The sequence below is a fragment of the Meles meles genome, chromosome 17 (assembly GCF_922984935.1).
Source record: "Meles meles chromosome 17, mMelMel3.1 paternal haplotype, whole genome shotgun sequence".
Classification (NCBI taxonomy): domain Eukaryota; kingdom Metazoa; phylum Chordata; class Mammalia; order Carnivora; family Mustelidae; genus Meles; species Meles meles.
This window is the reverse complement of record NC_060082.1, coordinates 39180948-39195144: the sequence shown is the minus strand read 5'-3', so window position 1 is coordinate 39195144 and position 14197 is coordinate 39180948. Positions and strand designations below refer to the sequence as shown.

General features: G+C 45.8%; 1 protein-coding gene across 1 annotated transcript in view; it reads right to left on the bottom strand.

The window, feature by feature from the left end:
- DNAH14 (dynein axonemal heavy chain 14) overlaps positions 1-14197 on the bottom strand; it is a 332088-nt gene that overhangs the window by 240137 nt on the left and 77754 nt on the right. Inside the window, exons 18-20 of the mRNA XM_045982293.1 lie at positions 8310-8651; positions 3824-4193; positions 2069-2259 (exon numbers count right to left, since the gene is read on the bottom strand). Coding sequence (XP_045838249.1) covers positions 2069-2259; positions 3824-4193; positions 8310-8651 — 903 coding nt within the window. The remainder of the gene's footprint in view (positions 1-2068; positions 2260-3823; positions 4194-8309; positions 8652-14197) is intronic.

Sequence of the window (14197 nt, the reverse complement as noted above, 5' to 3'; positions counted from 1 at the left end):
CGTCCCTGGGTCCACCCCACAACACGTACACACTATGACCGCCGTCCCTGGGTCTGCCCCACGACACGCATGCTCTAGGACATGAAGGCTGAGCTTCTGGGCCAAATCTTGTCCATCTATGTACTTATTGTACTGGATAAGTTGGCAAATAGAAATAAGATGATCAGTCTTCTAGGAACTCTTTGGGTTCAGGCGAGACGGGCAGCTGATCACCTGCTATGCCCTCGGCCTACTTTAACAATCCACCGCAGGAAGGAAGGCTTCCTTCAGACTCCTGACTACAGTACTTCAGAGGCTGAAGACCTGTTCATTTTTGTTCAGATGCTGAATTCTCTTAATTTGGATCCTCCAAAAACTGCGTGGAAATTCCTTTTTAAACTATCTACTCACGTTAGAAATACAGGGACAGCTCACTGGAACACTCCGAGCTACTGTAGTCACCAACCCCAGGAAGGCTGATCTGCTCGAGGCCTGTCTGCCCTCTCGTTTACTGCTTGCTGCTAGGCAGTGTGCCAGATTTCACCCTTTACCTGACCTGCCCAGGGACAACTCCAACAACCCAAGACTTTGGAAAGGAAAATGTCATTTCAACTGTGTTACATTTCTGGAACGCTGTTCTGAATAAACCTAAATGTTGATGTCCATGTTCTGAAATAATGTAGATATTTTGCTCAATTCACTGCTGGCACACAGATTAGTCAGGAGGCCTGGTAATAATCCAAGAAAGGTTGAGAGATTTGGATGGGATGAGGACTGGGAGAGCAAAAGAAGATTTAAAGATTATTTCATTTAGCCTAAGCGACTGAAAAACAACGGAGGTGCCATTAGCTGAGATGGGGACAGAAAGGAAGAGGAGCGTCTGGGAGGCAGAACCCTAACCATGAGCTTCCTCTGAGACATGTAAGTGCAGATACCAGGAAAGCGGATGTGTGAGGTCAGGAGGAAGACTGAGGCCAGAGCCTGAGATAAACAGCAATCAAATTTTAAAGATCAACGAAAGTTGTCTTTTAAAAGTTCTTCTTTGGGGCGCCTGGGTGGCTCCGTGGGTTAGGCCTCTGCCTTCCGCTCGGGTCATGATCCTGAGGTCCTGGGATCGAGTCCCGCATTGGGCTCTCTGCTCAGCGGGGAGCCTGCTTCCTCTTCTCTCTCTCTGCCTGCCTCTCTGCCTACTTGTGATCTCTGTCTGTCAAATAAATAAATAAAATCTTTAAAAAATAAATAAATAAATAAAAGTTCTTCTTTTTAAATTCCTTAAAATTTCCCATTTCTGCATTATAACAGATAATTTAGTGGGAAATTATAAAATAGTGTTAATTACATTAGACACTGTTAACCATGAAGCCTGCAATATAAATGAAGTTTACTGTAAAAGCTAGGTTTGAAAACAAACTTTTAGCAGGAAAAATCATGCAATCCATTTTTATGACAACACCTAGATGGCAAATCAAAGAGCTTCTAACTGTGGGTTTCAAGTGCAGTACCAAGTTCTTGGGAGAGCTATCATAACATGCCATTTTTTTTAAAAGATTTTATTTAGTTATTTGACAGAGAGAGATCACAAGTAGGCAGAAAAGCAGGCAGAGAGAGAGGAGGAAGCAGGCTCCCTGCCGAGCAGTGAGCCCGATGTGGGGCTCCATCCCAGGATCCTGGGATCATGACCTGAGCCAAAGGCAGAGGCTTTAACCCACTGAGCCAACCAGGCGCCCCCCTAACATGCTCTTAATGTATTTTTCATTTTATGTCCAAGGGACTACAGCAGCTTGGGTGTTTCTGTCCCTGGATTCTCTGTAAGCAGCAGCTATGTTAGTTCCATAATAAAACACCAGCTTCATTTGTCACGCGTGAAAAGCACAATCACCATGTCTGAGTCACCAGGACGATGGTGTAATAAACGGTGGACCCAGACCTGCAGCCCCCCGGGACTTGGGCCACCTGACCCCCACCGGCCTGCCCCCACCTTCCCAGTCACCAAAACAGCTCCCTTTTCTAATTGCTATTCCTATTACTTGCTTGCTTAAAATTGGCCCCTCTGGTATTTCAACCATTTTTTCAAATGCTAGTTGTTTACCTTGAGTGCTAGAAGATCCTCTACCGTACAGTTTTTATCAAGAGAAACAGGCTTCCCAATAATCTCCTGGAGAGTCTCCCAGTGCCTTGGCTTGAGACAGGGGTTTCCGAGAGCCATGATGATAGGCAGCTCCTGCTTAAATTCTGTCACTGACTGTTTAAGATGGGTTACCATGTCATTTTTAGGTAAACCTATAAACAGCAATGGGGCAGAAGGTTATGGTCCATTCATTGTATTTTTTTAAACCAGAAAACATGCCTGCTATTTAGTGTAATTCTAGTTTCTTAGTTTTCAGTCTGCATTAAGGTCACGAGTTTTATTAACATCACCCTCCCAGAAGAGTCAACTATGGATTCAAACAAAGAGGAATAGTTATCAGGACTGGTGATTACAATATGAGGCCATCAAAGCCAAGTTTTCTTGCAAAATCTGATAGTAGGGATAGCCAGCTACCACAGAGTTGCCCAGGTCTCTCCTGACTAGACAGAGAGACACGCACATACGCTCCAGAGACTGTGACAGGTTTTGGGCTTTTAAATTCTGCTCAGTAAGGAGGAATATCAGAAATCTGTCACTACCATGTCATAAAGAAAATATTTCACACTGAAACATAGGAAAGGTAGGTAAAGTTCATGCCACAGACCAGGACTCGTCCATCCTCTGGTGTTGATAGATCACAGCCGTCCAGGTCTCATAAGCTCTGCAGTTGAAACTTCAAGCCTCAAAACCTTTTTATGTCAAGTCATAAAAGGCCAAGAGAGGAGGCCGAGAAGCAGCCAGAGTTGGGGACTCCGGAGCACTGGAAAGTATGCCTATCTGCTTAAACAGCCACCTGGTGCAGATGGGGCTTCTAGAAAACCAATGAGTAGTAAAATGTTGTTCAAGACCCAGTGAAAGGAAAGAACAAAAGAATAACTTCGGGGTTTTAAGTCTACGTTTTGGCAAATAGCCTGATTTTATCTGGGAAACTATGGTTAAAAGAAGGTACTGTCTCCTTGTCCCTCCACACCTTGTCCTCTCAGACAGACAGAAGACAAAGCCCCGAGAGAGGATGCACAGAATGAGCGTTAGGTCGAAGCCGTGAGGCTATGGGCGGTTTGTCCTGTTTTCCTCTTTGGTGGGCTTTTTGTGGTATCGTTCTATTTCTAATTCGAAAACAGGCAAATTTAAGTATCTTTTCTGGAGAGGAAATTACAGCTTGAGATATAGGTGAAGGGAAGGGAGGAGCTTCCGAAGCCAGCACTCTCTGGCCGGGTGAAAGGAGACGCTGGCCTTGTGGAGGAGAGGGCAGACCTTACAGAATCGCCCGAGCACAAACAGCATCTCTGCGTCACAAGGCTCCACCTTTGAGGATCAGCAGGAGAGAAAACTCTCCAGGTGAGCTTTTAGCTCTTTTCCCCACCAGCCAAAGCAAACTGCTGGCATAAACAGTGGGGATCTGGGTGAGTGCTCTGCAGGTGGGGCTCTGTCACCAAAGCACATGTGGCTCGAGTAAGAGCCACGGCCCGGGGAAGCCTCGGTGGCTCTGCCCAGGGAACAGAGAACATTGTTCTTAAGTACTTAACCTTTTTTTTTTTTTTTTTTTTTTGGCTTCAGGGAATGATTCCTACCTTATGCTCCTGTACTGCCTCTTCAGACGCTAAGGCCAGGCCTTGGCAACAGGTAAATTAAGAAGATCAAGGACAAGGATCTTACTGGCCCAGAAAGCCACTCTGGGTATAATCACAGGCGGGAACCCTGGAAAGACACTTTTACCTTTTTCTAGGACAAGGATTTTCTGTATCCATCTTGAAACATTTCTCTGGACTGACTCTATATCAATACTGTGAAGAGTACTAGTCCTCCATTCCCAAAAGAGCGCTCTCCATTCCTCCTGGACCTCCCACAGGATCTTCCTCAAGGTGAGGTCGTATTCAATGTCCGAAACCTCCCCCAGGACAAGCTGTGTGATCTCCTCCATGTTCAGGGAGTGCATGTGGGAATGGGTGTCATCGAAGCAGTTCTGGTAGCTGCAGTAGGTTTTAGCCCTATGCGCCAAGGCAGCAGCCTCGTCCGTGAGCGCCCGTATCATCTCCACGGCGGTGTCCACACGCGTGCCCATGCACAGCAGGACAGGAGTTCTTATCTAGGGTGCCATGGGAAGACAGGGTCAGACATCATAATGGTCAGGACTTACACATGTTTATTGACAGCGTTTCTGCCCCAAATTGAAGCTTTAACAACCCTTATTTGTAGCCATCACCTGGAGAGACTGTCCTTAATCTATAATGATTTCTGTTTATTATGATTCCTTTTAATTAATTATTTTTACCTTCATGCCAATAATTTGTCATGTTCCTTCTCTAGCTTGGGCTCTGTGGTAAGTAATGCATTACCTTACTTACTAAATCCATACAATAATCCTGAAAGACAGTCAATATTTTTCACAGATTTTCAAGGAAGTTCTAAAGTTACAATTGTCACATCAGTAAGTGGCAGTTAAAGGATGTGACCTCCGGCACACGGTACTGACTGCATAAGTCATTTCATTTTTCTGATCCTGTTTAACCTTGTACTACTTTTTTTTTTTTTTTTTTTTTTGAAGATCGTATGTTTTAAAGTAATCTCTACACCCAACATGGGGCATGAACTCAACAACCCTGAGATCAAGAGTCACACACTGCTCAAATGACTGAGACAGCCAGGTGCCCCATAACTTTGTTCTTTTTTTGTTTTGTTTTTTAGAGACTTTGTTTACTCATTTGAGACAGAGAGATAGAGAGAGAGAGCGAGCACAAGCATGGAGGGGAGGAAGCAGCAGACTTACCCCTGAGCAGGGAGCCCAGTTCGGAGCACGATTCTAGGACCCAGAGATCATGACCTCAGTCAAAGGCAGACATTTAACCAACTGAGCCCTCCAGGTGCTCTTAACTTTGTTCTGTTTTTATAGTGTTTGTCACATGTTGCCTTGTATCAGCGTTTAACTGCTACACATGAAACCATGGACATTTGCAACAATGACTCCAAAGACCTAAATTTGCCCTGATGTATCCCTTATTAAATTATAAACGGCTCAGGATTAAGGATGGTTTCATCCATTTATTTCTGAACATCTCACAGAACATAGTACAGTAAGATGTAGACAGCAGTGTTTATTAAAAAATTATTGAAAGAATAAATGAATTTGGATCCCATCACCTTAGTTTTTTTTTTAAAAAATCCGACCAGTGGAATTGGAAGTAACATGGTGTTGTGTGGTGTGGTCATGTCATATAAAACTGATAAACGGTATTCATGACAAAAGGGCAGAGCTTACAGATTATGTAAAAGGGACGCTCATATAGTGAACATATAATAAAGTTTTCCTGAGGCTTCTCCCATAAAAGAGTTTTTCACTCATTGAAATTTATTTACGTTTGTCAGTGAGCTATCTCGGGGGAAGACAGAGAAATGGTCTTTCTGGCTTATGCGCTGTCACAGTCTGCCAGTCCTACCAGCAGTGTTCCACTCGAGATTGTGCGCCACGAGGGGTATGGATGAAATCGTGTGAAAGGTACACAAAGTTCAGAGACAGAGGATGCGTGCCCCACCCTGGCTCTCCCCAGGGAGCAGAAACCGAGGGGTCTGAAAGTGAAGAGCACAAGACAGGCCAGAGACGCAATGATCATCTGAAATGCCACCAGATTAGTGCTAAATTGACCACGGTGTCCTTCTAGCAGACCCTGACCTCATCTTGGTGTGGGGGCAACCTGGACGTGAGCTTCGGGGCCACAAAGCGTGAGAGCTCTGGGAGAGCCCACTGCTGGGCAGGAGAGGTTCTGGCAGGGATTCCCTGCCGGACCACAGGGGAGTCAGGCCGGTCGGTGCACGTCCACGTCAAGGCCGGTTTCTGTCTAACCTGAGCCTGTCCCCGCCCCATCTGGTCAGACCCTGCCCCGTCCAGCGCACCGGGGCCGGGACTGGCTTTAATCCTACCTGTCTTCAGCCAGCATCCCATCCGGCTTGGCCAGAGGCCTCCTCACCCTGACGTCTGCCCTCAGGAAAGTGTCGGGCGCCGGCCCTGTCACGGTGCCCGGCCCTCAAGCTCCGTGCTGTGTTCAGAGCCAAGCCGTTCTCTACTGGCTCTCTTTCCGTGTCATCCGTGCGGCCCTTACGGCTGTGCAGCCCTGACTCTCCTCTGATGGCTGCGGATGTTCACACAGCATGTGGAAGGCCTCTTTCTCTTCTGGGCTCTCCCACTCCAGCCCTCAGGCAATCCCAAGGGGGTGTGTCAGCTGGTGGCAGTGCAAACCTCAGGAGGGACAAGTGTTCTCTCTTCCAGGGAGGGGCTACCCGTGGGCTGCTCGCTCTGGGTCTGCTGCTTTGCCCCAGAGGTGCGTGCGGTTACGGAAGTGACTGGCTGAGCACAGCAACCGGCCCCAGAGGACTGAAAAGAGGAGACCCAGGAATGTGGAAAATTCTGGGATGATCACAGAGAGCAAGGGACTCTGGAAAGTGAGCTCCCCACCAAGCGACCTCATCCCCTGGGAGCTGCATGCACGCAGATCTGCTCCTGTTCACACCTCGGAGACCTAGAGACTCGGCTAACTGACCACCCCCCAGAATGAGACTGAGCACTGCAGGGGCACAGGGGCGGGGGTGAGGGGAGTGGACACGCATCTGGGCACCCCTGCCTGGGCTGTGACAGCTACAATGACAATGAGATCGGGGCCTGAAGAGTGTGGGCGGGGACTGCAAACCTGGCGAGGTCAGCTGCCTTCTAAAACAAAAATATCAACCTTCCACGTAGTTTAAGTAAGACAGAGTCTTAGAGCCTAATATTGAACCCAAAATATGTAATACAAAATTATTCAGCATATTTAAAAAATCAGGAAAACCTCAATTCACATAAGATTCATCAAACACCAATGTCTCGATGACACAGATATTAAAATGACCTGAGAAAGGACTTAAAGCAGGTATGATAAAAAATGCTTCACCAAAAAATGATGAATGTTCTTGAAACCAGTGGGAAAACAAAGTCTTAGCAAAGAAACATGGTAAAATGTAGGAAAGAACCCAATGGAAAGTTCAGAAGTGAGAAACATCATCGACAGAAATGAAAGCTGATTGGGCAAAGCCCAGGAGGAGGATGAGGGTTGGTTCGTGAACTGACTGACAGACGCTCACTCGGCATAGCTGAGCCCCTTCCCAGGAGCTGCCCTTGGCCAAAAAGAGCTAAAGTCACCCACGATCATGCCTCTGGGAGGGCTGGGGATGCAGGGACGAAGGCCCAGCTCAGGACAGCTCTGCAGAGATGCCCCAGCTCTCAGTGCCAGCAGGGCCTCTGAACCCTTGGTGACAAGGGCACAAACTCTCTTCTGTCCCAGCCCCACACCCCGGGACTGCCCTGTGCTTGCCCAGCGCCTGGCAGTACACTGACCACAACACACTCCCTTTCCAGGCGGTGTCCACAATCTCATACACTGCAATAACAGCACTTGTGCACACCGGAACTTTTGTGAGTGTACCTTTCTAGTACGGTTTTACAGGCTGCAGGAGGGTTGTGTGCATCCAGTGCTTTCAGGACTAGTTTGTTTCATCTTCACTGTATTTGTGCTAAACGGTGCAGACTGTCTGTGTGGATGGAGAATCGCAAACCCAGTAACTGCAGTAGGTCATGCTATGTCTAACGCACACCGAATGCTAATGCACGGTGGTGCCAGCGAGGGGGATTAGAGTGAGGTTTCTGGAGCCCTGCCTCTTGCTGTGTGATCTCCAGCAGGTTAGCTGACTTCCCTAAATCTCATTTTGTTTTTTCAGGCCGGTAAAAAGGTTAAGCACCAAGGACAGTAACTGACACTTGGGAAAGGTTCAACAAACATTGGAGGTTCACTTTATGCCTGCTCTCCAGGAGTGCTCCCTACACAGGGCCCAGACCCAGGCGCAGACAGATGTCAGGGGTGTTATGCCCCTTGGGTGGGGGGCCCTCTGTGGCCCACTGTAGAATCGTATGGAAAAAGTCACCACTTGCTGCTATTTATTGTCTATGTTCATTCATAACTGAAGAAAAGGCTACGTTTCAGTAAGAGGTCAGTGAAAAAGACATGCAATGTCTCTTTCCAGTGAGGCTCACAAACCACCAAGATTCTGTCTGTGGATTCTAAGTCAACAACACTTGTATTAAATTACTGACCCAAGACTCCACAGAAAGCAAACACCTATATGCTTAGGCCTACGTGAAATGAAGATCCAACTGATAGTTAGTGAATAAAATACTGACCTTGGCCTTTAAGTTACTGAGGTCAACTCGCAGACCAGTGATGTGTGCTTCCAAATTGTCTCTGAATCTAGAAAGAGCCACATCTTTATTTGTTTTGCTTAGCTTCAGAGAAGTTTTGAGTTGACCAAATCTGCCAAGGAGAATTCTGTATATGGCATTTTGCTCCTCTGGGATCTGGATCTGGTAATACTGTACGACAGAGTGCAGCTGAGTGACCGTGAAGTACTCTTTCTCTAAGGCAAATATTTTTGAGGAAATTGAATCCAAAAAAGTAAAACGTTCCACAAATTCTTCTATTTCAGTGGGATCAGAGTCCAGCTTTCGCAGTGATGACTCCAAGACCTGGGATCATTAACACATCAGTGAGAATTACATAATGAGTTCTAGTTTACAGAGTCAGTTACTCTTTTAATATTGCTCACTAACTTACACCATTATAATTTCACAAAAAAACGAAGACATCATCTGAACATGATTCTAACTATTTGAATTCTGGAGCGTTAGCATGCTCTAATCCTTCCTATTGTTAACAGAAGGAACCTGAATGTACCTTGCACGTAAGATAAAGGCCACTAAGTCATAAAGGAAGTAATATTTTGAATAACTTTATTTCTAAGAAATGGACTAAGAGCTACATCAAGGGTACGGCTGCATAACTGCTACCCTGTTTTGGGCCATGATGTGCTAGTTCTCACTTTGCTCTGATAGCTTGTTTGCTCATTAGGTGTTATCTTCTCTAGTTTGCACAGGAGAAAACAGAGTCTCAGAGGGACTCATTAGCCTAAAATCAGAAATTTGGTGAGTTACTGATGAAACTCAAATCTGATTCCAAATCCCATTTTTATTTATTGTAAGTGTATGTATTCATTATATGTATAATATCAATACTTTTCTAAGTGTGTGTACATCATTCCATGAAATTTTCAAAATAATTGCATTTTTACACCCAAATTACAATTCTGTCATATTTTTTCCATGCATAATTTTGGAATCAATGTCATTTCAATTTTCAATTTCACAATCCTGAATTAATTGCCTAGATGTCTCTAATTTGGGGGACACTTTATTCTGTTTCACTATAAAATAGATGCTCATACAAAAACTGCAATACAAAAAAGCTCTTAATATAGAAAATACCTCTTATTGCGTCACTCAGAAATAACCACTGTTAACCACCCCACCCTCCAGCAGTTTGTATGGACAGCCTTTAAAACCAGAGAGGCCTGTGTTTGAAATCTAGCTGCAGAGTTTCCTAACTGTGTGACCCTAAGCAAGTAGCTTCATTTTAATAAACTTGGATAAAATAGTTTAGTAACAGGCTGATAATGGTGCCTACCACATTTAAATGAAATCCATGGCCAAAACAGAAGATAGTAAACATAGCTATCTTGACTCTAACCACAAATCCCATTTAAATGCCAGTAAAAAAGAAACACATGATAATGCCGATTTGTATCACAAAGAAAACAGGTAATCCCAATTTCATGCAAAAAACAGATGGTTTGAAACAGCTGAAATACACCCAAACTCCCTTTGTCACTAGTAGTACACTGATAGCAAAGACAGATATGGATGGGAGAAGAGAGTCACAGACCAATTTCACTTGTAAGCAGGATTGCAAACATCTTATAATGTACAAGTCAGTGCCCACGTGTGCTGGCAACTAAACCCACCAACCTAAGAAAGTCAGCTAATGTAACAAACCACATTAAAAGACTGAAGAAAACAAATGTGTGATTATTTCAAGGGATGTAGAATAAGCATTTGATAAAACACCTGTATGATAAAAATACTCTCATCAAAATAGGGGAACTTCCTTAGCCATGCAAAGGGAAGCTAATCAAAGCCTCAGGAAATACATAAAAACACACCTGGGGCCATGCAGGAGCCAGAGAGAATGAATAAACAACTTTCAAGCCTGGTTCCTAAAAAAAAAAAATAGCTCAGGGGCACCTGGTTGGCTCAGTCAGTTAAGTGTCGGACTTTCGGTTTCAGCTCAGGTCAGGATCTCAGGGTCTTGAGATCCAGCCCCATGTCAGGCTCCACAGTCAGTGCAGAGTCTGCTTAGACTCTCTCCCTCTCCCTCTGTCCTCCTTCCCCTCACATGCGCTCTCTCAAATACATGAATAAACCTTAAAAAATATATATAGCTCAGAAAGTTCTATGGAATTCAACACTGAGACTTCTAAGTGCAGCAGTCTGGTTTGCAATGACTTACGTTCATCTGGCGCTAAGTGCCAGAATGTGTTTAGGGTTTTCTAATCCTTAACTCACTTAACTCTCACAACCTCTCTAGGGTAGTCACTAATGTTACCCCAATTTACAGATAAACTGAGGTACAGCAGGAATAAGAGGTCTTTCAAATAGTAAATGGAAAAGCCGTGATTTAAAAAAAATCAGTTGAAGCTAAACTGACATACAAAAGAGGTTAATTGTACATCATGATGAGTTTTAACAAATTTATATACCTGTGTACTTACCACGGTAATCAAGTATAGAAAACTTTCATTGTCCTAAAAGAAGCCTGTGCCCCGTCCCAAATAACCTCCGCCTACTCCTGGCCTCAGAAAACCACCATCTGCTTGTTGTGACTACAGATTAAATTTTATTTGTCAAGTTCCATATGTATGGAACCATCTGGCAGATACTCCTTTGTGTGCGGCTTCTCTCAGTCAACATATTTTTGCAGTCATTCCAAACTGTACGCGGCACTTGTTCATTCCTTTTCATTGCTGAATGCTATTCCAAGGCATAAATGCCCCGTTTTTTTCCTTACTCGTCTCTTGATGGATCTCTGGATTGTTGACAGGTTTTGGCACTTGTGGGTAAAGCCTCTACGACTTTGTGAGTACAAGTCTTTGTGTGGGTCCTATTTTATTTTTTGTAAATAAATAACGTGGAATGGGGTTGCTGGGCTGAATGGTAGATGGAGATTTAACATTATAAGAAATGGCCAGTTTTCCAATGGGACTGTGCCATTTTCATTGTCACCAACAATGTGCGGAAGTTCTAGCTCCTCCGCACCCTTTTCAGAACTTGCTATTGCCAGTCTTTGCAATTCTAGCCATTTAGACATGCGGTTTTTACTTCCTTGATGATGATCCTGTTGAGAATATTTTGTATCTATTGGCCATCTTCCTCGGGGAAGGGTGGCAAACAAATTATTCGGCATCAGTGTTGTCTGCTATTGTGCCTGGGGCCGAGAGCGGTGCTAGCCACAGCTGCAGAACTGGGCAAACAGTCGGAAACATGCAGTGTCACACTCTGGTTCTTTTTGTGACTTCCAGTGAAATCCTAGGAGATGAACTTATGCTAAAATGAGTTAAGCAGAGACTGAGGGAACTACAGCTCACATAAGAAAATTCTCCTCTGCCTTTTGCGGAGCCAACCTGAGGATTCTCTAATCCAAAGGCTTGCAGAAGTTGAGACAGCAAACTGTTTCTAAGCTCTGGATGAAAGTGGTGGCTTCCCAGTGGCAACCTTAGCAGGAGAGAAGACCAGAGCTCTTATCTTTAATCAGGCACCTTGGCTGAAGACGGTGGGACCCCAGGATTGATGGGAAGCTCGCTGGCACAAACTATTAAGGGTGTAGATTTTCTTCCCAAGTCTGTGTTCCAGACAGCCTCAGATACGGACCCATACTTTTAGGGCACAGAGGGATGTGTCAAGCATAGATAGCAGCTAAAAATAAAAAGTTCTCCAGCTTCAAAATCATGTCTAGACTGAAGTGTGGAGTTAACCAGAAGCAAAGAGCAAAAAATTATTTTAAGAAGCAAGTCCAAATCTAATAACCAACAGCATTTCCTAAGGCACACGCAGGTGTCCCAACTCATGCCAACAGGAGATTCACTGGCGTACTTGATCAGGGTCCAGCAAGCACAAGCCCATGATGCCCAGCTTGGATGAGATGGTGAAGAATACCAAACCCAGAGAGTCATCCTACAGGGCCTAACTGGGGGTCACCAGGGCAAGAGACCTTAGCCAGAGGCTGACAGACTGGCCCACCACAGAGCTTACTCTACCCTCAAAGAAAGGAACTCTCAGTATTTCTGTCCAGTAAGATTCAATATTTGCACTAGACCACCTGCACTGTTTCCCCACTTTCTCCTTCATAGGATGGAGGTTTCAGTTATACATACACTGCTCCTTCCCTGCCATCTTATACTGGGTGAGTAGGGCCTTCTACCATCTTTACTTAGAACTCACAGGAAGACTAAGCGCCACGTTGCACTTGAGTGTGCATGGCAGCTGGGTGGGGGCAACACTCACCCCATTCCCGGTGTCTCCATGAGGCGGGGGACCCCACTCATCCAGTCTGGCGGGTGGCCCCTTTGCCCCACAGTGACTTCCTGGGAAGACAAAGTGGCTCCTGTGACTGCTGAGTTTGGAAGGAGAAGGTGGAGAGGCAGAGCCTAGACCCTCCTCGCAAAAGCCCGCCTGTCGCAGAGGGTACATGTTCCTCTCTGCTCACTGCGGCCAGGATGCTGGTCATGTTTCAGGGCAACCAGTGCTGAGGGGGCTAAGTCTCTCCCTAACTCTGAGCTTTAGTTTGGGGAAGGTTAATTTTAAGTAAACAGAAGCCATATTCTCCAAGGTGTACTTTAATAATAATAAAGGAAATCATTTAATCTCTTTTTGCCTTAATGTGCTGTCTTCTTTCTCAGTCGGCTCAGCACCCGGCTGGGTAAGAGCGGCAAGATCTGTGGTGCCCCCCAAAACTCAACATGTGGGAAGAAGGGTGTGAATAGCGATGGCTTCGACTGGCAGATACCGTAAGTCTGACGTGAAACCCAAGCCATTCCATCTTTTGCTTGCTTTCCTCAACCACTGAGGAAGAGGAGCTTACGAGGGGCCAACTCAGGCCCTTCTGCAGCAGTGGCGGTGCTGTGACCCAGTGCGGGCGATGGCAAGGGAAGTAAAACAGCCCAGGCTGCTGCTGCTGCATCTCTGTCTTTCTTTCTGCCTAGAGCGTGAGCACAGAGCCTGTGGGGCGGCAGCCCTCATCACAGGGAGCGGAGCAGAGAGAAGGGGAGGCCTGGCTCACCAACGCCGAGACGTCTTTTTGTATGAGACAAAGAAACTGCTGTATAATACACTTTGTTTGCTTGTTTTCTAATACTTGTTGGGGAATACAACCCTAAGTGAAATAGAGAGTAATTAATTCTGTGTATGTTTTAGGATTGCTATGGTTCTAAAGATAGACACTTTTCAATCCTCTCGAGCTCTCTGTAGCATCAAAAACTATTAAACGTTCCCTCTTTTCTCGACATACTCCCTTGCTTCCCTCAGCCTTCTCAGGGAGGCTGCACCCTCTCAGGGGCTTTGCAGGCTGCTCTCTATCTCGCAACCTCCCACATACTAGCATTCTCCAGGCTTCTGATGGGGGGTTCTCTCCCATCCTCACCATACACATAAGCAGGCACCTTCTCCTGAAGGACCTCAAAGACCACTCACACACCGGTCCCATGCATGCGGGCTTCTGGCCTGGACTCCCTGCCGGTGGCCAGCCCCACACTCCGCCCAGGTCCACCTGATGGTTACACAGTAAAGTGCGCTCTGTGCTCCCGGGCCCGTGGGTTGCAGCCCTGCTTGCCCTGAGGCCCAGCCCAAAAGCTCAAAGTGTCATTAATTCCTTCCTCTTCTTCCTACATTCTACCAGTCACTACATCCTGTCCATTCCATCTCTGAAACAGATCTTAAAGCCATTTGCTTCTCCGACTCCACAACACTCCTGCCCTGTGCGAGCGCTCATCGCCTCTTCCCTAGATGCCAGAAACAGCTTTCTTTCCTGTCCTGTCTCACTTTAACCCACTCTTTACACTGCAGCCAGAGTGGGTCCCTACAAAAACGTAACTTGTGTCATGTCATGTCCATGTTTATAAGTTTGC